General features: G+C 41.8%; 1 protein-coding gene across 4 annotated transcripts in view; it reads right to left on the bottom strand.

Annotated features, from left to right (window-relative positions):
• The window catches only part of ME3 (malic enzyme 3), a 119,591-nt gene that overhangs the window by 47,435 nt on the left and 46,749 nt on the right, over window positions 1-25,407 (bottom strand). For 3 of the 4 annotated variants that reach the window (XM_069015773.1, XM_069015745.1, XM_069015764.1), the window contains 2 exons: window positions 7,417-7,550; window positions 5,933-6,082 (listed from right to left, as the gene is read on the bottom strand). In XM_069015773.1, coding sequence (XP_068871874.1) covers window positions 5,933-6,082; window positions 7,417-7,550 — 284 coding nt within the window. Of the gene's footprint in view, window positions 1-5,932; window positions 6,083-7,416; window positions 7,551-23,690; window positions 23,754-25,407 lie in introns of those variants that run through there. The other variant, XM_069015754.1, reaches the window with a different exon arrangement.

Here is a 25,407-nt window from a genome sequence, read left to right as displayed (position 1 = left end):
ATTCTATAGTTAGGGACAAGTTTATGGGATTTACACTTTTCTTCTAATTCCATTTGGTTTGGTCTTAAAGTGTCCAGAAATGGCAGGTAACTTTCCCTCCTGCTGCTCAGACGGCACAACACCACAAAAAAAGCCACTCAGCGGAGCCAGACCTGCTGACAAGACAATTCTGTAGATTGACTGATGTTTCATTTACTCATTTTTCATCAGAGACACAGATCATTATTCTGTCAGACTTAATTTTCACACCATCTGCATCCTGTTAGCTTTCTCCAGGTTCAGCTTAATCCCAACATGTTTTGCATTGTTCTGCAAGCAGTCCTCAAGGATATTTACGTTTGTAGAAAAAAAAGTGAGCTTAGGCAAGTTTTTTCTGTCCTCATAACCCTTCTCCAGTGGTGATACACCAGCCTTTTCCAGTCCTACTCTCAGGGGATCCCAAAAGCTTTTGAGGAGCAGCTGACAACTTCATACTTTCAAATACCACTATGCTTATGAATTAAGCAGTGTCTTGAGAGACTGTGGTCTTATGCCACTGTAATAAACTATCCCTCACTATCACAGAAGAAACAAAATCCTGATTCCATGCCCTGAATTTCCTCTTTACTATCTCTTTGTGAAGAAGTGTAGTATCTTTCAAAGACTCTGTCACAATTAAAACAGATCCTCAGGCTTAAAACATACTTTTTAAATGGCATTGCACATGTTCAGTCCTGTGCTCCATAAGGATCCCCATGATATTCATTAAGTACATTTTACATTGAAAAAAAGAGCAAAAGAGGAAAGAAACCAAAATACTACTATGCACTTTTCTTTGTAGAGGCTTTGTATCCTTAATCTAAAGAAAAAAGGACTCTCAACCACAGTCTGAAAGCCTATAGGGGTGGTAGAATCATTTCCTAAGGAAGTGACGACTCTATCTGTTAGTGGGACCAAAGAACAAAGATTCCTCCTTCCATCCTTCATTTAGCATCTCAAAGTTGCAAGCCCTGCTTTGTTACATTTCATTCTTTCCGTCTACAAATTTCTGATGAGGATAAGGCATCTCTGGGCTTTGAAAAGCAAACACTTCCAAGGCCCATGTTCCTCAGTACCTAGGATAGCCTGTCCTTTGCTTGAAGCTAATTGTATTGTCGCTGCTGCTGACCATAAGTGAGCCTGCCCTCCCCAGGCCTTGAGCAGCTGTCTTCTGCTTCAGTGTGTCAGCACAGCTCCTCTCCACGTGGCAGTGAACTGCCTATTTGAATTACTGCCAGCCTGGCCCAAAAAGGACTTGGATCTGCCCAGATTTATCCTTGAACCATCATTACACAGCAGCACGGACATTTGTGGAGGCACAAGGGTGGTGGGAGAGAATAATGAGGGGGATGCCAGGGATGGATTGCAGGAGACAGACTGCAAATCTGCACATGTGCAGACAAAGGACTTGAAGCAGTACAACTGCAAGAAATGTCCCTTAAGTCTGGATCACCCTTGATCATCATACACTGCAGAAGATATATTCTTTATATGAAACAAGTCTTGTCACCTTGGGACTCTTATTTCCAGTCGCATCCTTTGGCCTTGATAATGTGCATACATCTGCGTCCCCTACAGAACTTGTGAGTCAAAAGGAGCAACAGATTTTCATAACAAAACTGCAATCACAAGACACAAAATGAGGAGGAGCATAACCTGAGAAGTCCCCAAAAAGTGAGCATGTTTACCTATTCTAGTCCTGTAGTCCTCCCGTTACTGGCCACAGCTGCACACAGGACCTATGCTTAGGAAGACTTCTCTTTGGACATGTTACTCTTCTTTTGTGCTTATTATACATGGTTTGATCACAGAAGAGAGATTTTGATGGGGTTCTTAATCATTACTGCAAAAGAGGTGCTATTGCTTAGTACTTCAACCTGTACTTACAAATGACATAATAATTTATATTTTTTATTTCAAAAATTCAAAATAAAAAATGAAACTGTACTTTAGCCTGAAGGTTGTAATGCTTATTACATGGCTTTAAATAAACAAATACTGTTAACTCACCAGGGAGCTGGCTGAAAAACAAGATAGGAAAAATGTATTCAACACAGACACCTTCCAGCAAAAACTTCAGATCTCTTAGGCAACAGTGCCTGGATGTAATTTTTAATAATTTTACGGTTCCGCCTCTATTTCAGTCATTCTAAACCTCTGAGGCTTAATCACTTAGGAAGAAGTCTGAGGCCAATGGAAAAAAATATCCTGCCTGAAGAATTTAAAGCAACTAGTACAAAGAAAGGCAGTAAGAGTTTGGGGAAGGCAGAGAACCTGCGGGGGCATCAGGAGCTATGCCTGGCCCACCAGAAGAAGTGGGGAAACTGTGGGCATCATAGATAAGCATGAGAAGAGTCGAATGTTTGCAAGTGTTTTTGTTCCTAGTAGCTCTTTTCTACTGTTAAATATAGAAAGCCTGGCTGGATAGCTTTTTGAAAGAAAAGAACACCAGGTGTCTGATTCCATTTGGAGCAGATAAATCTGCTAGCAGGGAGTATGATGGAGCTCTGACCTGGAAGGAGAATTCCATCCACTGGCCCCGTAAAAGTGCAGGTTAGAGGTTCACCCATTAAGGGTTTGTATATAAAGACTAAGAAAGGGAAAAAGAGGCATTGAGTCCTGCAATTACAACAACAGTATCTGATGAACAAAATCTGCAGCCATGCAAACACAGATAAATGTGTTCTGATAAATGATGCTGAGAGAAGCCCTCCTGGACATCTTAGGACTCTTTTCAGATGTTGTTGTACAAGATCTGCTTTTTAAGCAAATTACTTGCACTTTAATCCTTCCAGGCTCAACCTTCAAGTATAAAGCCAAGCACTATTGCAGCTGAGAAAGATTCCAAGATGGGAGAGAAGCTAATTGTGTCCAAAGGTTGCTGCTGCTGTGGCCACAGACAGACTGCACAATAAGCTGTGCTATATGGGCACATCCATCCATGCTGGAGCACCACATGGAGTTTTAAAATGGAGATATCTCATCTCTCTTGCCTCGTTAACAGCATTAAATGTGACAGTTTGGATAAAAAGGTAATTGCTACAGCAAGCATTCAAATCATCTCTCTGTTGCCCAAAGAGCCGGGCTGGGAGGTGTGGCACTCCAGAGGAGAAGTTTAGAAACACTGATTCTCTGGAGAGAATGACCCTAACCCAACAGAACAGAGCTCACAGCAGGACACAGAGTGAGGAGAAATGCTAAGCACAGTTCTAGAGTGGCACATATGTGGTGTGGTAGTTGTCTCCAAGAAAAGATTCACAAGCAGAAGACAAAATGAATTACAGTGACCAGAGCCCTCAGGTAATGCCAATAAAGGTGAGGGCCCGCTGGGATGTGTAAGCAGAACTAAACTGACTGCTCCAACCTCTTCCACACTGCCAGTCCTCTGGGGCAAAGCAGTGCTTGCCCTCCTGTGGTACATTTCAGGAGAAGTGCAGCCAAAAAGGACACTCCAGAGTGAGAACACAGGGCAGAGCAGCACAAACTACAGGTAAGAAAACCACCAGACTGAACAGTCTTCTACTGAGAAAAGGCTGCTGTAGAGAGGGTGATGTTGGCAAAGAACATTTAGGTTATATACTAGAGGAAAAGTGATTTCTATTTATGTGAGAGTTAATGGAATGGGCTACTTAGGGCAGCTTTATTGCAGATTTAAAATAAAATATGATTAGTTAGTGAACAGGGTTAAATGTTAAAACTTCCTGTGATGGCAGAGCAAAATTGAAGGGCTTGGATATCCTCTCCAGTTCCAGGTGCTTGCTTTTCCTAAAACACCAGTAAAATATATTTATATGAGTGCCATTTTGTTTTAAAAACCTTCCAATACAAATAAAATTAGGTTAGAAGAATCAGCTTTTCAGACTGCCAGTGCAGCTTCAGATAATGGGATGGGAAGAGCTAAAAATTCATATTTAGATCTTTATTAACGAGATCCCTAAATCTGCTGGTCCCAATGATTTTAGCAGAAGTACTAGCATCCTACCTTGAATTATTTGTCTTGCAGGCCAACTTCTAATGTATGTAATACACTCCAGGAAAGAAAATATATAACCCAAGAAAGTAAGAGTCAGATTGAAAAAAAAAGCACATGTGAACACTTCCTATTTTAGTCTCATCACTTTACATGATGTAAGAACTCTTTTCTTTTTGCAATGAAAACATTCTTCTGCTAAAACAACCTTGATTACAACCAAACCTGAAGCTAAGCTGAAATTCATTCAGTATCTTCAGGGAAACAAACTCCCCAGGAAATCCAGTGTACCAAGGACATGGTCATTTGCTCTTTCCTGAAGAAGCCACCATGGGCTGGAATCCAGAAAAGACCCAGCTCAAATTTAGCAGCAAAACTGTCAGACTATGAGACATTTCTATCACATTGGTAAAATAATGTAGATTTAAAACATGAGAAAGACATGAGTTACAGGAAGGGGAATTCTCCAACAGCAACAACTGCAGAAAGAGTTCAGTATGTGGAAAGACATCCCTGCTTTCCTGAAGATAACAATGGATGAAAATAAAAGAAGCAAAGCTCCCAAATATTGTTTTAACTTAATGCAAGGTAAAAGCAGCCAGGAGGCAAAGACACAGTGGCTGTACAGCAGGAATTGCTGTATGAATATTGATTAGCTGAGAACCAGCAGTGTGCTCTTCCCTGACTGACAGTGCTCACAGCTCAACACCTGGAGACACAATCTGGACTCTCTTATTTCTGCTCCCTTTTATTCACGCCCACAAGAAGTAAGTGTCTTTCCCCTGTACAAAGTGCAGATCCTTCTCTGGTTTCCTCATACACACTGAGGAGGAGGAGGGATTACAATAAAGGCTTGACTAGATGAATGACTTCACCCCAGCCCAGTAGATCCACAAGCTGCACATCAGGACACAGAACACAATTACCTAGCATAGACACAAGCCAAAAAGCAATCTTGAGGAGCAGCTCATGTGAAGGAATACAGTGGCTTTATTAGGAATTTGCATGACAAGCAGGAAGCAAGCATGTTTACCAAGATAATCTCATATATAAAATGTTATTAATTATCTGTCTACACAGTCCTTATGTCTTTGAGGTGCGCTTCAGGGACCCTGTGTGACCTAGACTCAGATAGTACAATTTGCCTCAGTTGCCCCCACCTGTAACGCTACTCTCAGCTGAAACTGCAGTCAAATCTCATGCTTGTGAAATGCTTTGAAAATGGTATTATTCCATTCCTTTGCTTTGCATGTTTCTATAGCAAAAGCTAAAATGTTCATCTGACTACTGGTCCATTTCAAGGACAAAAACATTTAAAAGCTTGCAAAGAAAACTGAACTGTACCATTGAATTTTCAGGCTAGGACTAAAACGTAGTTCAGAAAGCTAACAAGGGATTTATCTAAGCATTAATCATTAAAAAGAATTATGCAGAATGGGGTCTTCCAACATGGTACAGAGTGTTTAATGTTGCATGAATTTACACAGTGACTGTTCTGAGCAGAGAGGAAGGCACTGATGCAGAGCATCATCTATGAAAATGATTCTAGTGGGGTAGTTTGTGGAAGTGCATACAAAAGTTCAAAATCAGCACAGTGTATCCAAAACCCAACAATTACTCAAACAGCATTGCAGAGGGCACTCAGTGCTCCTGAGACAGCAGATGGGGAGGGGTGCAGCCCTAAGTTCAGCGAGCTGTTTGGGGACTGTACAGCACTGTTTGAGAACAAAACCACTCTGTTCACTGTTTATAGGAAGAAGTCAGAGCTATTCTCAACTCCCCAACTCTTCATCAAATGTACACACACGAAGCTGCTTGCTGGTCCACTTTTTGATGAGGGATTGAGTTTTAGATGATTTGGGCCACCCACATAAAGACGGTGTCGATACAAAAGAAACATTCACATGAAATTTAAAAAAGGGCAAACACAGTCTCTTCACTCACCGTGGTCTCCTGAAAGCCAAACCATACTGCTGACAAGCCAGGCCAACTGTTGGGGTGTAAACTATGGGCATGAATCTCTCAATATCAGAGGTCAGCACTCGGTAAAAAAGCTTCTCATTCCTGTCTTGCAATGTCATAAGAACAATATACCTTTAAAGTAAAACAAAATAGTTATATATCAGTATTTATGGTTGTTCACAGTTTCACAAAGAGCAGTTGTTGGCTCACTCAGTATGCACTCAGTTCTCCTGAGCCCTGACACTCCCTTGTGCTGCATCATGAGCAGATACTTGGAGCAAATTTTCCCAGAGGGCCTGGCCAGCTCCACCATCCTCAGTGACAGCTCACAAAGACTCAGTAGGACATCACACTCATGCACAACCTTAGAATATTGAAATTTGCATCAAAAGGGTCTTATGCAGCTATCAGTATATAATTTTCAAGATCAACATAGGAATTTGTGACACAGAAAAGCCAATGCAATTGGTCTACAGGGTAAGAGTCCTGCTGCCTCAGTCCTCAGATCAATGGCAGCTGAGAGAGATGGAGATGCAAACCCTACTGTCCATCACAGCAGGAATCAAACAGCATCTTCCATCAATAACCCTAAAGAACAATACTGGATGCAGTGAAAACTCAGAAACAGAAAGATTAGTCAATACACATTATTGCTTCTGGTTTATTTTTTCCTACACACTGACAGTTTTTTTCTGTACTTCCATCCAGTGTTTTAGTGAATATATTGATTACCATACAGACGAGTACATGCAGTACATGTGTTTACTCTACCTTCAGTGCTCTGCTTTTTTCTTGTACCCAAAGTATACCAGAACTCTCCAGTTACATAGTGGTAGAAAAAAGTAACATCAGTGGACCTGTCGGAGCAGGTCCAGAGGAGTGTCATGAAGATGATCAGAGGGCTGGAGCACCTCTACTGTGAAGACAGGCTGAGAGAGCTGGGGTTGTTCAGCCTGGAGAAGGGAAGGTTCTGGGGACATCTTCTAGCAACTTCTAGGACTGAAAGGGGAACTAAATAAAAGCTGGAGAAGGATTTTTTACAAGGGCACGTATTGATAGGACAAGGGGGAATGGCTTCAAACTGAAAGAGGGTAGATTTAGATTAGATAGTAGGAAGAAATTTTTGAGTGTGAGCATGGTGAGGCACTGGCCCAGACTGCCCAGAGAAGCTGTGGATGGCCCATCCCTGGAAGTGTTCAAGGCCACACTGGATGGGGCTTTGAGCAACCTGGTCAAGTGGAAGGTGTCCCTGCCCTTGGCAGGGGGTTTGGAACTAGATGATCTTTAAAGTCCCTTTAAACCTGAACTACTCTATGATTCTGCTGCTGGACAGTATGTACAGCTGGAAAAAAGTGACTCAGAGGGAAATGTGTAAATTGAAGCAGAATCCACAATTTTTCCTTGAGGCTTTAAAGAACTGAAAAGTAAAGGGGAAAGGGAGAAGAAATAAGATGTTTTTGACATACTTGTCTAGATCGTTAGATTTGTTTTCAAAGTTTTTCATTACACGAAGGACTTGAACGTCTTGGCTCAGGAAGCAAGGAGGAAGGAGGCCATGAATTCCCAGCTGTAGCCTTTCTTCAAGTGTAAAAGCCATTCCCTGTGAAGAAAAAAGGAAGGCATATTCAGGTGGCATGATATGCACTATCAGCTAGGATATCCAAGAAGAAAGCAAGCAACAGAATACAGCCCCTGTGGGCCTGGAGGCAGTTCTGCCCTGCAGAGAATGTGAGGTCCAGACCACCCAGACCTGCAGCTTCTGGATCAGCTGTCCAACACCAGTAGTGCTTTAATGACTCACACTCTTTTGCCATATGAATTTGGTTTATTTCTATAGTGTTTTTAACTTTACAGTATACATATTGTTAGTGTTTCTTTCATTTCATACTCTTTTATATTACTTCATTAGCTCATGCCTACTAGTTTCCATGGCCTTCCTGGAAGCCCAGCATACTCCTTTACAAATCACATAACATATTTAGAATCGTAGAATCATTTAGGCTGAAAAAGACTTCAAAGATCATCAAGTCCAACCATTAACCCAGCACTGCCAAGTCCACCATTAAATGATGTCTGTAAGCACCACATCTACATGGCTTTTAAATACCTTCAGGTATGGTGACTCCACCACTTCCCTGGGCAGCCTGTTCCAATGCTTGCTGACACTTCACATGAAGAAATTTTTCCTAATATCCAATACAAACCCTTCTTGGTGCAACTTGAGACTGTTCCCTCTCACCCTATCTATCACTTGTTATTTGGTAGAAGAGACCGACCCCCACCTGGCTACAACCGCCTTTCAGGTGGTTGTAGAGAGCAACAAGGCCCCTGAGCCTCCTTTTCTCCAGGATAAACACCCCCAGTTTCCTCCACTGTTCCTCACAGGACTTGTGCTCCAGACCCTTCCCCAGCTCCGTTGCCCTTCTCTGGACACGCTCCAGCCCCTCAATGTCTTTCTTGTAGTGAGGGGCCCAAAAGTGAACGCAGGAGTTGAGGTGTGGCCTCACCAATGCCCAGTACAGGGGGACAGTCACTGCCATGGTCCTGCTGGCCACACTATTGCTGATACAGGCCAGGATGCCATTGGCCTTGCAGGACTCAGCACTTCACTATTTTGAACTGCATACAATTTTCCTTGGCCCATCAGTCCAGCCAGTGCAGATCCCTCTGCAGAGCCTTCCTGCCCTGCAGCAGCTCAACACTCCTACCCAACTTGGCGCCACCTGCAAACTTAATGAAAGTGCCCTTCACTCCCTTACCTAGATCATTGATAAAGATATTGAACAGGACTAGCCCCACTACTGAGCCCTGGGGAACACCACTAGTGACCAGCCAGCAGCTGGATCTAACTCCATTCACCACCACTCTGGGCTCAGTCATCCAGCCAGCTTTTTACCCAGCAAACAGTGCATCTGTCCAAGCCATGAGCAGCCAGTTTCTCCAGGAGACCACTGTGGAAAACAGTGTCAGAGGTTTTACTAAAGTCCAGGTAGACAATATTCACAGCTTTTCATTCATCCACTAACCAGGTCACTTGGTCATAGAAGGAGATCAGGTTGGTCAAGCAGGGCCTGCTTTTCACAAACACATGCTGCCTGGACCTGATTCCCTGGTTGTCCTGCACATGTCACGTGATGGCTCTCAAGAAAACCTAGTCCATGTCCTTCCTCAGCACCAAGGTCATGCTGACAGGTCTGTAGTTCTCTGGATCCTCCTCACAGCCCTCCTTGTAGATGGGCTTCACATTTGCTAACATCTAGATAGCAAAGATTTTGGATACTGCATAGTATACCCAACTCATCCACTTCAGTTACCTACCAGTTTACCACCAGACACAGTTTATTAGTGGCATATTAGCAGTGCAGAAGACAGACAGGCCATGCAGGATGCTTTCTCAGTGTGAACCTTTTGTTTTAAGTACAAGTGGCACATAGAGTGCCACAAGCCTTATTAAGTAACTGACACTGTTCCACAGCTGGAGCTCAAGTGCTAGACTTTGTAGGATGATCCTGCTCTTACAGGACAAGATCACGCTTCCTAGGGAAAAGCCTGAGCATGTTCTGCTCCTGTGCATGCAGGGGCTGATGCTCCAGACCACCAGCAGTGCCCTGTGCTGGACTCAGCCCCATGAACAGCAATGGTAAATGCATCCTGCAGTCTGTGTAGAAGATTGTAACAGTCTTTAATTAATGGTATTTCTGCTATGCTGATAGGAGATTAGACAGCAGGATGGCAGAAAACATTTTCAGGAGTGCCTAAGGAGCTTAAATCCTAATGAAAACTTCACCCATAACTAACCAACAGGTTCATATCTTGAGGAACAGCTGGCAGTGAAATATTCAAAATCTGTAATTATTGAACTACAGCTACTCAAGCACACAGACACATGCTTGACAAAATATTAATGAGCAGCTTTACGGCTGCATAGCTGTTAAACTGCTGTTTTCCACCATGGATTTAGCACTTCTCTATGACAAATAACTGTTATTATCATTGCAAAAGAAAAACTGAGGACATATCTTGATGAACTTGGTTTTAGCAGCCTTCTCTCCCCTCCTGTTGCTTGTTCCCATCCCTGTGCCATCCCAGTGGTTGTGCCAGTATGAGCATGTGTGCAGTCACATGGTTAATCAGCAAGAGGAAGTACCTGGCTTAAAAGTAACTGGGTCACTTGATCTCATAGCAGCTCCCCTATCTGATGATACCATAGATGTCTCTACAGACATTAGCAAACCTGGGCATAGCCACTGGGGACATATGGCCGTGGGAATGAACCGCTGGAAGAGCCATTCATGTGTAAGTGGTGCAGAGGCAGGCAAAAATGTTTGTCAAACTATCAGCAATGCCAAGGAACCTGTGCCAGGACAGAAGGAAGGACTGAAACGACTTTTCCTGTTAGCCAGATCCATGCTTTGTACATACATACTGTGACACTCCTTTCATTAGTAAAATGTGCACTAATGCAAACGAAAAAAAAATCTTCATATATTTTAGAAAATATTCAGCCTCCAGGATAGCTGAAAACAATCTTTATCTCACAAGCATTTTCATAGGGTTTTTTTCTGCTCTGTATCAGGATAGAGTCAAGTATTTTCAAAAATCTTTGCTGTAAGAGCATAGCAGAGAGGAACTGCTCCTCTTCCAGCCAGCAGATGAGGAGTCAGCAGTTGCCTGAGAGGCAGCAGGCCAGGATTTTGCTGCCAAGCCCAGAAACAGCATTGAGGTCTCCATGGTCATTGTGAATGTTGTACCCAGGACATGGCTGTTTCTGCTGAAATGCCTGACATTTCTGACCCAAATTTCCTTCCTGGACAGGAGAAACCTTCCCCCAAATGAGTTTCATAGCAGAACTGGTACATTCCCACAAGATAAAGTTTGAGTTTTTCCAAGTCGTCATTTCTGAATTTAAAAAAAGGCAATACATTCTCATCAGAAAACTTGTAATCATCTGCATTCTCCAGGCTGGAGACTTCTGAAATACTAGACTAAGATCAACACGGGAAATCAGCTCTGCATCAGTATTTGGCTTTACATTGTCAATATTATATCACAGCAGGATAAATATAGCTACAGTGAATGTCAAAGTTAATCTACAATGAACGGGTAAAAAAGTATACAATTTCAAACCATTTACTTTCTGTGACCTTTGAACATGGAGGACAGATAATGGGAGACAGAAATATTTGACAGTAAATACTCTACTTGCTTGTCTAGAGAAAGTCACATCACAGGCTGGATGATCAGGGTGTCAGACCTGACCCCTGCTCATACCCTAGAACAGAAGTGAAGCTAGCAAACACAGTAAACCAGCAGTGGTTACTCTTCTGAAAGGGGTAGAAAAGGCAGAAACACAGCATCCTAGGCATTTCTGTATCCAACCACTGATATTCTTCTTGTGCTAATTTTTCAATAGGAAATAAAGTCCATTCAGTGATTTTCCACACAATAGTGAGAAGTTTTAATATTTCATCAAACTGTCACATGTCCAATACAAGAAAAACTTTCTGTACTTCACCTAATTTCTATTCAAATTAATACCATGATGCCTTACAGAAATGACAGCCTGAGTGGCCACTATTGTAACTCATTCTTGTTTTCTGGTGAGTTGGGCTCTGCCTGAATGACATCTCCAACCATCCCACAAGACCAGGAGCAGCTCAAACTGTTTAAACACAACCACAGTTGTGCTGTTAACAGTCCAAGGCTAAGCATGGCAATAGTGACACACAACATCTCTAATTCATTGCAGTTCTGCATTTATTGCAGTTCTGCATTTATCTGAATGAGCTATACCAGAATAAGCATCTTTGTACTGGAGCAATAGCAAACACGTGTGATGAGGAACTTGCTGCCTTCACAACCAGTTAAATCTCCAAAACACTTTTCAGTACAGAGCTGGTTCATCATCCAGTGCCTCTGTGGCAGGGTTGGGAGCAGAACAGAAATTGCCATCTCTAACATTAAGGCTGCTTTCTGAAGTTTCTGTGAAGGCCTAGGAGTAGGACCCCATGGTGAGGTGGTTATATTCACTGAAACAGCACAGCATGAAATGAATCTGGAAGCACATTCTGCCTCAGATCAAAAGCTCACATTCACTGAGGTATTGCTGTGTTTAAGATTAAAGCTTTTAGACTTGGATTTTTTTTTTAAGACTGCCGGAAAGCCATATTGTACCTCTCTTTTTCTGGTCTTAAAAGGTCTAATGATTAGATGATGAGCCACAACCTTGCAGAGCTAAAGCCAGGTGCTCCAATTCAATTTTTAGTGTATTGGAAATGAGTTGGCATGGAGAGGGCAGATGCTATGTCACTAATCAAAAACAAAGGCAAAAATATCAGCTGCCCACAAGGCTTCACACCACATAGGGGCTAAGTGAGGGGTTTTGTTCTGAGAAAGGCTTACTGCAAAGACCCTCAAATGCTTCTGTTTTCTTATTGTTGACAGCACCACATCTGTTATGTGGCAGGTACCTCTGCAGTTCAACCCCATAAAAACCACATATTTCAGAAACTGAAGGGGGAGGCCAATTCACAGATAATGATTAGTTTTATCACTGCCTGCACATTCTAGCAGTGAGAAGGGGGTGTTTCACTCAGGGCTGGATACAAGCAGGAGGAATGCTAGCAAGGCTCGTGTTTATAATTTACTCGTTATAGATCAGTCTTCTGTAGGTGGGAACAAGGACATAAATAATAGCTCCTGGTATCAGAAAACTGTTTTTAATGTAATGGGTGCCTAATCAAGGGCTGAATTATGCTTTACCTAGTGTAGAACATCCAGAGTCCAGTGTAGCTCAGATAATGTCCAGCTCCTGGGCACCTTTTTGGAGCAAAGCCTTGGCTTACTGCATCTATCCATACCTGTGTGCTCTAGAGAGCAACGAGCAGCCACAGCACAGGGAGGGCTGCGGGACTTCTTGGATGGCCAGACCAAGGGGTTTATGCAGTTTGTACAGTCCCAGGCCATTGCCCTCTGTGATGCTGGGACTCCAGCTGCAGTTCTCAGGAATCTTTTGGGACCACATCCCTCATCCATGCAAGTGAAAGCTGCTTTGGCAGTCTCTGAGCTGAGTAAACAAGTGAACATCTCCAACCCTTTGGCAACAGTCCCTGGAACTGGGAACTTCCTAGTCTGACTAGAGCAGAGTGCTGGAAGGGCACATGGGGGAAATACAGACACACAGGGATCACCAATGCAGGCTGCAAGAGCATGTGCAGTTAATCTACTCCTTTATAATTAGTATGTTAACAGCCAGGCTAGGGAAGACCTAGTAGTTAGGGAACTTAACAAGCTTATTCTACAGATTTTTCCTGTAATGTGTTTTACATAGATTTTTGCACCTGTCCAGTTTTACAGCTGGGATGTACTTGGACTATCTGCAAGCAAAAGTTCCTCCCATGAGGGGTCAGCACCAGAAGCTAAACTAATCCCCACTGAGACTGCACACAGGCTGGGGAGCAGAGAGCAACAGCAGAAAACATCCATTTTCTACACTGAGAAAGATTTTTCTACAGAGATCAAATCCTACTGTGACCTCCTTGACTCCAACTGACTTGATAAGGCTCTTCACAGTGCTCCCTCTCAGCTTCTCAAGCTTCTCTTCCTGATGTGGATGGACTGAGAAGCACTGCATTCCACCCTGGAAAAGCTGTATCGAAAATATTATTTGCATAAAAAGAGTGAAGGAGGGACATCAGAGGGGCAATCCTTTATTTTCTCATTTTAAAAGTCTTGTAGCTTTGTATTACCTTTAATTTGGATGTGTTTGTGCTCTTAAGCTTGGGAAAAACCTAAACCTGTGATGCTTTGTGGTATGGGGAAGATATCTCTCAAACCTGGAAATGAGAAGCCCCTCTGTGCCTTCTCAGCAGTTATTGCTGGACAAACCTTTTGTTGACTGTGATTTACAAACTCTTCTCACAGTGTCTATTCCTCTTTCTGAGTTCACAGTCACTAGCTGAAAAATCCCTCACTCTCAGCCATCCCCTTTGTTATAAAATGATATAATAGTGGATTTCTAATCCTTTCATATTGTTCTTCCTTCCTCTCCCACAGAGACTGGAAACACTATTAAAAACTCCAAGACAATGATAATTAAGCAACTCAACTTTGTGTTTGTTTTAGTTCCTGGGGAGACATCTTTAATGAGGTCCTCTAATTCAATTACAACATAAGTTGTCCCTACTATTAATGAGGTTTTACCAGTAACTCTTTTGTTTTGTGCAAGTAATTTTTTTTCACTGGATTACATTTCTATTATTCTTCTCAGTGACTTTTGGTTTACACCAACGTAAGACTGATCAGAACTGGAACATGACAAAGTCCCTGTGTCAGAGGGACCTGATCCTGCACAGTTTATCTCACAGAAGTAAATGCTTTCCTGGTGAGGACATTCCTGATGCAAGATGTGACAGGGTCCCAGGCAAAAAGCAGCAAAGCTGTGCTGTTCCCACATGTTGCAGGAGGTTTTGTTCAACAAATAAAACTCATAAGACAAATGTCTTCAGGGATTTATTCATTAATCCATAAGAAGAACTGCAGTGCTAAACTCCTCAAGCCCTGAACTGTGATGTCAGACTGCAGGGGTGCAGCTCTATACCAAAGGTAATAGAGAACTCATTATGATTTCCTGCAGTTTGTCAGCTTCCAGGGCAGCATTTTGTCCTCCATATTAAAAAAAAAAAAAAAAAAAAAAAAAAAAAAAAAAAAAAAAAAAAGAATCTATATGCTAGACACCTTATGTGTTTTGTCTGCAAACAAGATTCTGTTGCACTGAGAAAAACAGATTTTTTTAAAAGATGAGTGAGACAAACTTCCCCAAAGAACAGCTTGTTTGGCACACTTGCTTCTTCCCAGAAAAGCGATGTTAAGATCCTCACAAAGTTCTAGGCAAGCCAAAGGAAATATTTCTTTGGCTCTATGGAGAGATAGATAAGTCTGACATTCCTTTTGATTTTGACTAGATTCACAAATGTGTTTACATGCATGATGTGTCTAAATACTAGTTTCAGTGTCTTTTGGTAAAGGAGAAGAGTAAAATGACTTCATGGAGAACAAGACTGCCATATACAGAAAAATTAGGTGGCAGGGGGAAGAAAAACCCCAGAGAAATCCCAAGAAATTATTAGGAGCAATAGAGCAGCGCAGAATCCCAAATGGTGGGGGACACATGGTGCATGCAAACAACAGAATAGAAGACCATTCCTGCCTGGATCAGCCTAAATCATGAAGCACTTGCTGGTTTCCTTCTCACGTGTAGCAAAATATCATGGAGAAGGGTGGCCTTATGGAGTAAGCAGTAATGAGGACATCAGGTTTTGGGCTACTGCCAAGCTCTTGGACAGAATCCTGAAGCAAGCCCCAAATTCTCAGCCCCCCTCAAAAGTATCCCGTTTAATCCTGGCACACAGATTCTGGTGGATTGCCCCTCCTAACTCCAAAGCAAACGAAGACTCCCTGGTGTCTCCCCCACTTTATTCCCAGTCTCCCTAAGTAATTCCACATCAGTTTTACACCTACAGCTGTGACACCTTGTCATGCCAATTAGTGAGTGAAATGAGCTAGTCCAGGATAGAAATGGGAAGCTCATAGTCCACATGCCTATGTCTCAGCTAAGGGGGAAGCTATTATTTCTTCTCATGAGGAAAGAGGGCAGAGTAAAATCAGTTTCGGCAGGCAGTTTGCCAAACACTAACCCCAATATTTCAGTTACTGTGATGCTGGAGACACACTTTTCTCCCAAATATAAGGTTGCCACTAGACAGGAAGAATTCAGCATAAATGACAATGCTTGCATTCCTAAGCCTATGAAAACCAGCCGTCATCACCAATTTGAAAGAGCAAGTATGTCTGAGAACAAAGATCAAGGCAATTCTAAGGCTTAAATGTGATCCAAAACATTAAGAAAATACAGTTTTAAAAGCCAGTTTTACAATGTCTGGAAACTTCTCTCACTGCACATGCAGCTGATCATGTGAATTGTGGTTGCATACAATTTGAGTCTGATGCTATTGAGAGCCCTAGCTTTCTTTTGAGGTCCCAGTAAAACGAGACTTGTGCACTTACTGCTTGCACACAAACTGCGCCATGCTGTAGGTCTGGAGGGTGGGAGCCTCTCTGCAATTTTTATCTCTTTTGCTATTGGAACCCCAGCAAATGAGGTTGCTCCAAATGTAGGCTGGAGCTGGATTACAGTTCATGGATGATTGCTGATGCTGTATTTGGTTAAACACCACTGAAAAGCACTGCCTCAGCCATACAATCAGCTGTTTCACAAGAAAATCGTTTGGATGGAAGCTGAATCTGAATGAAACCAAGAGTAGTTTTTTTACTAACTTTACCAGAGATGCTTTCTCCACTGTACCAGTCCTATATTCTTGTCACTGTCCTCCTTCACATGCTGCTTCTACCAAAGCTCTGTAGAAAGGAACCATAGCAGCAGCTTCTTGAGCACTACCAGATGTTCTTCGCACACCTTGTCTAATGCAGGAGAAGCAGGCTTGGCTCTCAAACCACAATTTTGGTAGGCTGTGCAAGGAGATCTAACATATGTCGGCTTTAGAGCATTTGAGATGTTTACAAACATTCAGATACCCTTTCAGATAAAGGATTCTAGAGAAAGACAATGTTTTCTTTTAAAAATTAGGAACACAAGAAATAGACAAGGCTCCAACTAAGAAATTTGCTATCTTAGTAAAACAAACACACTAAAAAAACACCCTGAGTTCTCATTTAATGATACAACCACCACTTGAAGGAAACTAAATATGCAGGTAAACACAGACCACCCTGCAGGAAATCTGTGTGAGCCTTCATTTCCTATTTGAGCAATTTGTTCAACTTTTGTTTTTCCCTCGCTGCTTTTGCAGCCCTGCATGGCGAGATCAGTGATGGAACTTCAACTCAGGCAGCTTATGCTGGGGCTCAACAGAGAAACTGTCCCCCAGAGCAGTGCCCATTGGCACTGGAACACACCAGAAGCCTATAGCAATCTCAAGAGTGTCCAGCTTCCCTCTGGAAATCTTTGTGCAGTCCTCACTTGTGGCAGCTCACCTTAGAGTTTAGCTGTGCTCTGTGCCATGGTGATATTTTTCTTCCCACTTCTCAGCCTTCCACAGACTCAACCCTCCAGTGGTTTTTTCTCTCAAGGCATTAAGTAAGTTGCTTCCCTCTCTTTACTCCAGCATTTCTGTGGCTGCATTTCACAAAACCCCTTTTTAAGACTGACAGGTAGCTAAAGCTGTATATATGCACACACACAAATACATGTGTGTGTGTGTGTGTGTACACATATATACAAACACTTAGCCCCAGTGCATGTTCTTTTCCAATCCAGCCTCCAGCCAGTCCCCAAATGATCTCTGTGCTGACTGCAGGGGCTTGTTGCTTTGCCAAGCACATGTTTTTCCTAAGCACACATGGGCCATCTAACTGTCCAAAATACTTTTGGCACCACCAGGAGAGTAGCTGCCCCACCATAACTACCCTCTTACCCATCCCCTTGTCCTCCTTGTCTGAATCTTTTAATTCAAAATTTTTATTCCTTTTAATGCATAAAGGAAAATGAAGATGCATGAAGTGCTCACATACATGCAGTCTGACCCTCTGTCTCCAGCTCTCATCACCTTTGTGTGCACTCTCCCTGCTATCTTTGTTTACTGCCAACTCTATGTGAGCTTTGCTAAATTCTGTGCAGCTGAATGCTCAGCACTCGGCTCACTTGGCCCTGACACCGAAGCATCTGGGCTGCAATTTCTACAGTAACACAATACAAAACGATACATCCTTTCTATCAAACTTCCCCTTCAGGACCTCTAAATATTCTTCCAATTATACAGTCCTTTTATTTTCCACTTTCTTTGCTCCTCAACATTTCAGTTCTATTTTTTCCATATGGTGTGAGTAGACTATGTCCAAATATTCCAGGTGACAAAATACCACTAGTTTCATATAAGTGCTTTAATTTTTATCACTTTCTCAAGACTGAGCTTAACCACTTCAAGTTTCAAAAGCACACACTGCATAGAAAGATATTTTCACTAAACTATAAATCAAATACCTAATAAAGTTCCTGAGTTTTTTTAAAAAAAGTTCAAAAATTGAACTCCCATCCTCCTCTTCCAACTGTTTTTAATCAAGGACAGCATGAAATAAGTTATCCAAGTTCAGAATGAAAAAAAAAGAAAGCACAATTACTTTGAGATGAAATTTGAAGATTAAATCCCTTTTGATTCCTTGAGCTGTTTGACAAACATTTATGTGGGACAGCAATTGCAGCAAGATGTTAAGAAATATTTATGTCAGTTTGTAACATGCGTGACCACATGTTGGTCAAGACAGCTGAACTGTTCATTATTGCTAGGAAGCTGTAAATCACCCCTCTGGCAAACCTTCACATGAGTTTCGAAATAAATTGGTTCTGTTCTTGATCCCATTAGATGCTATAGCTTAAAATGCAAATAATATTATTGTTGGCATGGCTGCTGCCTGTCCCCCTCAGCACAATTACTCCAGCCTGTCCTAGCTTAGGCAAGTATTGTCCGAGGCCAATGCAGCAGCTTCCTTCCTCCAGCAGAATGTCTGTTCCTCTCTACCCGAAACAATTTGGCTAAATGACACAAAGATGAGGTATGACTGCAGTAAGGGTAACAAACTGCCCAGGCTTCTTGAATACACAAGTGTTATCCCAAAATAATTTGATATATGGATGATCAGGTGAAGGGAATGGCTAAAGCATTGATTTCACTCATGGAGCTCTGTCAGAAAACACCAATCAAACCTTCAAACCTGCTATTCAAAGTGCGGTTTCAACTTACTAATACCTGCCTTGCTAAAAAGGGATGTTGCAGTGTGGGGAACATTGGAGGCAGAGCCAGAGTCTGCAAATACTGGGAACGCTGACATGATTTTCACTCATGACCTGCCATGAAAGACCTGTTTGCAGGGCATATCTTTGGGAATAGACCCCTCAAACTCAGGTCTGAGGCCGAGGTTTTGATTCTGCTCTGCCTGGCACCACAGTAATGCAGCAACATCAGAGTAAATCAAACGTAAAATGATTTTTAACTTCTCTGTGTTTGAAGTGAATGAAGGCCTGGATAGTCAGAGCTGAAAAGTTAGATGGAGACAGACTTTTTAGTAGGGCTTGTTGTGATAGGAGGTTAGAGGTTTTAAACTGAAAAAGGGTAGGTTTAGATTGGACATAAGGAAGATTCTTTTTTAGAATAACATTAATATTTTTTTACAAGGGCATGTAGTGATGGGACAATGGGGAATGGCTTCAAGCTGAAAGAGGGCAGGTTTAGATTAGATATTAGGAAGAAATTATTTCCTGTGAGGGTGGTAAGACACTGTAAGAGGTTGCCCAGAAAAGTTGTGGATGCCCCATCCCTGAAAATGTTCAAGGCCACCTTGGATGGGGCTTGAGCAAGCTGGTCTAGTGGGTGACGTCCTAGCCCATGTCAGGGGGTTGGAACTAGGTGATCTTTAAGGTCCCATCCAGCCCAATCCAAGAGTCTATGTTCTGAGGAAAACAAGGCTCATATTCACCATCAGTATGATTTTGGCAGTTGTCAATGGCTACATGGAATTTTATCATATCCAGCATCTTCCTCCTGGGCCTGAAACTCAGATGTAAGAAGTTATCACACTATCTATAAAACCTGACTGAGGAAGCACTCCTGAAGCTGTAGGTTACCATTATGTTTAGCATTGAACAAAACCTAACAAGTCACACTCTGTGTTGTTATTCCTCCCAATAAAAGCCTGGTTGTCAGAGTATGTGTCCATATGGCATGTCTTTTGTGTGTTTACAAAAGCTTTGTCTTCTGTTCCATCAGTACACAGAAGTGCTGACTTTTCCAGGTCAGTTGTTAACCAACATCACTCACTTTCTGGCAGTGTGTCTGACTTGCTGCCACATGGCAGCATCCTTCCCAAACCCAGGAGAAGAGGTTGGCAGTTTTGACTGACTGATCCATTACAGATTTTGATGAACTAAGGATTCTCTCTGAGGGAAGTTGTGAAGCTGAGCAGCACCCCAGGGAGTTACGGAACAGTTATTTAAGAACGCGCATACAACTGCACCAGCAGCCTCTTCAGAAAATAAAAGCCATAGGCTGAACAAAAGATGGAATCCTAGTCCTGATACCTGTGTGGGCAGAGGATTTTTTGGTGCAGCTCTCTACTAGTATGTAATGGTCAGGAGGAAGCCAGTGGGATACTTCAGCCTCCAGAGCAGGGTCAGCACTGCCCCAGGAGCTGACTTGGTCTCTCCAGGGCCCACGGGGAGTTCCCAGTCACTTGGATGTTAGCATTTCCAAGCTCAATTACATTTCCATTCATAGAGCAGTTTCTACTGTTTTATTACAACACCAATGTAGCATGCTTATTCTGTCCTCTCTCTTTTCTGATTTTCTTTCACAGAAAATGTAAAGAAGTTACGTGGCAGAGGTGATAACAAATGCCAGATTATCTCGCGGCTGTTGCCATTTCCAGGATACATCACTCAGAGCTTTCAAGAATGTCAGTGAACATTTTGTTTGGGCTGCAGTACTGACACACTGTCATTGTATTTCCTCTGATGACTTCCTGAAGCAAGGTTTTCATTTTTTCTAGCTGATAGTAGATATGTGCATGCCAGAAGCTAAGGAAATGAACACTGTTAGTGCCAAACCTGCAGGATGAACCTGATTGCTGCTTCAGCACACAATAAAAACCACTTACACTAAAAGTTTATTATTTTCACAGTTATTAGTAACTTGTTATTAGTACTTTCATGATAGCATTCTCTGTACAAATAATACCAGTAATAAAGAAAGATCATCCTTCAGACAGTTCCTACACATTTATTGCTCTAGGCTGTGTTAGGTGACTTGGTACACACTGATCTAAAGATTACAAAATCACTCCAGCTGGCACAGAGTGGTGACCTGTGCCTTTAGGACAGTGGCTGTTGTGAGTCCACCAGCCTTCTGTTTAAGTGTACACACTGTTTTCCAGCCAACAATGTTAAACTTTGCTTTTTAAAGAAATCAATCATTCAAGGTGCTTCCAACCCATACTAAGATTTAGCGAACTGAGCCCTTAGATACAGATTGAATTTTGACTTAGATCTTGATCTCTGAACCACCACAACGTCTGGTGTGCTGATATAGGTCAGAGACCACATCCCAAGACAAACCATGTGCAAGCTTCATACATGTTGTCAAAGATATCTAGCTCTGGAAGAAGGTTTCAGAGAAAGTCTGGAAGATCCTGGGTGTGAACTTCTGGAAACAACCAAAAGCCTTTCCCTTCAGCAACAGTACCCCTAACAGTTCAACACAACCTTTTATTCCTAAAGCCCTGTCAACTCAACTCCTCAAAAACGCAAAGCACAACAGAGAGTTTAACCACAGATGGAGTCTGGACTCCCCAGAGGAAGGAGGGTGCTGTCTCCGTGTCTGAGTCCCAGGATGACAATCAGTGATATGAAGTCTAAAGATGAACAGTTGCTTGTCTAAAGACAAAAGCACTGATTTAATCCTTCTGCTAGAATAAATTTTAAAAACTAAATCTTTAAAACCAATTTAGAAATTTGTCTGAAAGCCATCTCTTCTGCCTGAGGCTTGCAGATTTGTTCTGAGCCTAATGCAGGCCTTCACTCAGCAGCAGGCTAGGGTGGAAATTATGAAGCTGACATTTAGGCCTGGCAAACTCAAACCCTGTATGTATTGAAACAGAAAGCAAAGTGGACTAAGCTTCCTCTGTTCCTTAGCCAGAAAGTTTGGCTTACCGCTCAGCCTAGCTCTTCTTTCCAGCTTAAGACAAATTTGACTCCAGTGGTAAAACCCTGGCTCCACACCAAAACTCATGTTGAATCCAGAGCAGATCAGATATGGTAAGTCTTTGGAATTTGTTTGCTAGACACAAACATAAATGTAAACAATGACAATTACTCCATTACTATTAGAAAATAAAACCTCCTTTAAGTGAAGCTGAAGCAATGACAAGACATACCAAGGTTTAATCATACCAAACCTGCAAGGTCCTGTGAGGAGCAGGGCTTGATCCTTATGGGTCACTTCCAACTAGAGATATTACATGATTCTATGATCTTACAGACTGAAGGTTTTTAAAATAAATGTAAGTTTTCTACCAAAAGAAATGTTGCATTATTTAGCTACATGTCTAGGAAGAAAATCTCACATTTTTTAATTTATGTAGAATCAACAGCATCAAATAAAATATCACGTGCTGGATGTAACAAATGCCAATGAAGTGCACTCTTGCAAACACAAATCTTTAAATTTCTGCTACTCTGAAATGCCCTCAACTTAGTGTCTTTGGATTTGAATTTAGCTAGCAGGTACAATATTTTCTCTCCATTTGGGATAGCCACAAAGTTGGAAAACCAACTCATATTTGATAAAGGAGAACTGGTTTTCCTTCACCATTCTTTTAGCAAGAAGAAGAAGAAGAATTAAAAATAAAATCCATGTAGTCACAATAAAAATGAAATGAAAATAAAATTTCATTTTCTTCATGAAAACAGAGCGCTACTTTCCAGGAGTATTTAGGCACTTGTAGATGCATAAATACACCTACTTGGATTATCAAAGATTTATTAATATGTCTCTAATTTGCACTGTGTTCAGATCCCAGAGATTTAATATAACTCTGCCTAAATACTTCCACAATTCTGACTGAAAAGATAATAAGAAACAACATATTCTCTATTGGCTGTATTTTCTTTATTTTATAAATTATCTTTTCTCATAACATTATCCTGAGAGGCGGGGTACACACACACATACACAAAAAACAAAGCCATAAAAATTTATTTAGAAGAGACCTCTAAATTCTAGCCAAATAGCCCTAATATAAAATCAGAGTAAAAGCATCTGGGAAAGGGAAAGAGAATACATATGTATGGATCTAGACAAGCTATCTGGCTGCTCAACTGAAAACAATGTCTTGAGGCTGTCTTCTGATAACAAGAACTTGCTTACAGATAAACACGTGCATAAGCATTGCCAGCCAAGGAGAAAGAACATTAAGGAAAATAAAGGCAAAATACAAAATCACGTTTCCTGCTTGTTAGAGGTCAGACCTCAGTGAGCCAGTACTTCTCTCCAGATCGTTTACTCCAGCAGGATGCTCTTTCTGCACCACAGTGCAGTAACTGGTGAGTTGTTTTTGCTACAGGGGTTCACTTCCTTGAGGGGACTACATGAGTTTTTCTAGATGTACAGTTTGCTGGACAACCAAGTTCCTCACCTTCTGATTTTGAGACCTCCTCTTCAATTTCCAAGGCTCAGAACATCCCAGCTTATTAAAAGGATGTGCATGTGAGTGGCATTGATAATTTTGGTAATGAATCCAGAATCAGTAGGAGGTTAGTGTCCCTAACAAAAGCACTAAAGGTAAAATGGCATTTTGGGAAAGCCTCTACCATTTGATTTTTTCTACTTAACCATGAACAGACAAAAAGAAAAAGTTAAAAGTGAATACAAAACACATTTTTCATATGGAGCCATGTAAATGTATCTTTTCTGTAGATTTTGTTAGTTTGTTTGTTTAGAGGAAGAGAAAATCATGTGCAGGTATTAAATTGTACCGAGGAGACAGACGTACTCTGTTACTGTGGTTTTGTCAGCAAACATTTGATTACTTGGAGCTTTCTTTAGAGGCTGGAGCAGAGCCAGGTGGTGACTAGTGGTGGCACTGAAAGCAGAGGAACACGGTGGAAGTCACTCACCAGAAGAGACCTTTTTTGCTTGTGCTTTGCCAAGTTGCTTGACAACATGGCTGATGGAAACAGCTTCTTTTCATCAATTACAATGCAATTCTTTCAGGCTCTTTCTCAGCTCAGCCTTATTGTCAGCCCTGTACACAGTCCAGTGCTGAGTTCTGCAATGAAGTCACCATAGAAATGACATGATGAGCATGTACTGACCTCCCAACTGTGTTTCCTGGTCCTGAAATAAATTTGAGCTCAGTTATTACGGCGCCTCTGATTTAATAATTGGCTTTTGGGAGACACTCAAATGCTTCAAATGGAATCTTTTCTTAGGGTCAAATCCTGTCTCTATTGAAGCCTATGGGAATTTTGCCATTGGACTTTAATGAGACAACAATTTGGCCATTAATCCATGAAAATTTGCTACTCTGGTTCACACTGCCCTCCCATTTAGGACCCTGTTGTTCAATTCACTCTGAACCAGCTTGTTTTCACTTTCAAGATAATTGTGCAGACTAAAGAGTAATTCAAACAACAAATTCAGCAAGAGCAGGCATTAGCTGCATTAACTGTATGGCTGCTGGCTAAACCCCACTGCAGAATCTTCTTGAACCTGCTAACAGTCACTAAGTCACTGAAAATTCCAACAATTTCAATAAAAAGACAATAAAGGCACCATAAACAAGGAGTTTCTATGGTGCACAGCCTAGGACCATGAATATCTTTCACCTCCAAGAGAGTGGAGCCAATTCTTTAGGTCAGGAAACATCAAGGATCAAATTCTCTCTGGTTAGATATGAGGGTTCACATTAGTGGGAGTGTACCTTAGGGCAGACCTTCCAAACTGCCTCTTGCACAACCTGGCTGACTTCTGTAAGCTTCTATCTATCATAACATATTGCATTTTTGTAATCTTCTTTGAGCTGTAGGTCTCTGATAATCTTCAAGAAAGATATAAATGCTCTTTTAGAAATGTCTGTACGGTGCTGTTCAGCTAACGTGCACTTGTGTTCCTAATCACTCTTCACAGACTTGCTTCGAAGCAATTCATGGACTCCTGGGGATCACAGATTGAACACCAGTGGTACAGAAAATACTGCAGATTTTCAGAGGTGACCAAGATCACAGTAACTACCACTAATTTTAAGTCTGTTAGATAACTTTTCCTACCTTGGCAATTGCCCATCCCTCTTGTTCACAGCTAATTCAGAGTTATACTCCTGGACTTCATTCCTATGATATTTTGTATCACCTAGAGAAACACCTTTATAAATACAATGGCAGATTTCTCTGTGTGGAAGAGGGTTGAATGAAAGAATATCTGGTTTTCTGTGTCTCTGGTTAATAAAACATCGCATTTGTCTCCTGTTGCCTCTCATCGATCCTGTTTAAGTGGTCTGGCACACTCTGAAAATGCACAAGAGCCCTATTATGTACAGGCAGTAGGTACAGCAGGTTTCACTGGACTGTAACTGATTTGTTTCAGATGAAGGGATGCTGTTAACCACCACTGTGAATATAATTGCTTAGTTGATTTCCACATTCTTGTCATTGTTGGCCTGGCTACTGCAAGAACAAGCTGGTGAGGAATTCCCTAATGCTGGTTAAAAAAAGAAAAGGGGAAAAAAAAGGAAGTCTTCAGGTCAAACTAGGAGTTCATCCAGACATGCCCATGCCAGAGGCAATACAAATACGCCTTTTCACCACTCCACTGCTTTTCCTTTGCTCCTTCCTT

Source organism: Aphelocoma coerulescens, chromosome 1 (genome assembly GCF_041296385.1).
Source record: "Aphelocoma coerulescens isolate FSJ_1873_10779 chromosome 1, UR_Acoe_1.0, whole genome shotgun sequence".
NCBI lineage: Eukaryota > Metazoa > Chordata > Aves > Passeriformes > Corvidae > Aphelocoma > Aphelocoma coerulescens.
The sequence above is the reverse complement of the archived record's forward strand: the minus strand, read 5'-3'. Positions and strand labels throughout refer to the sequence as shown.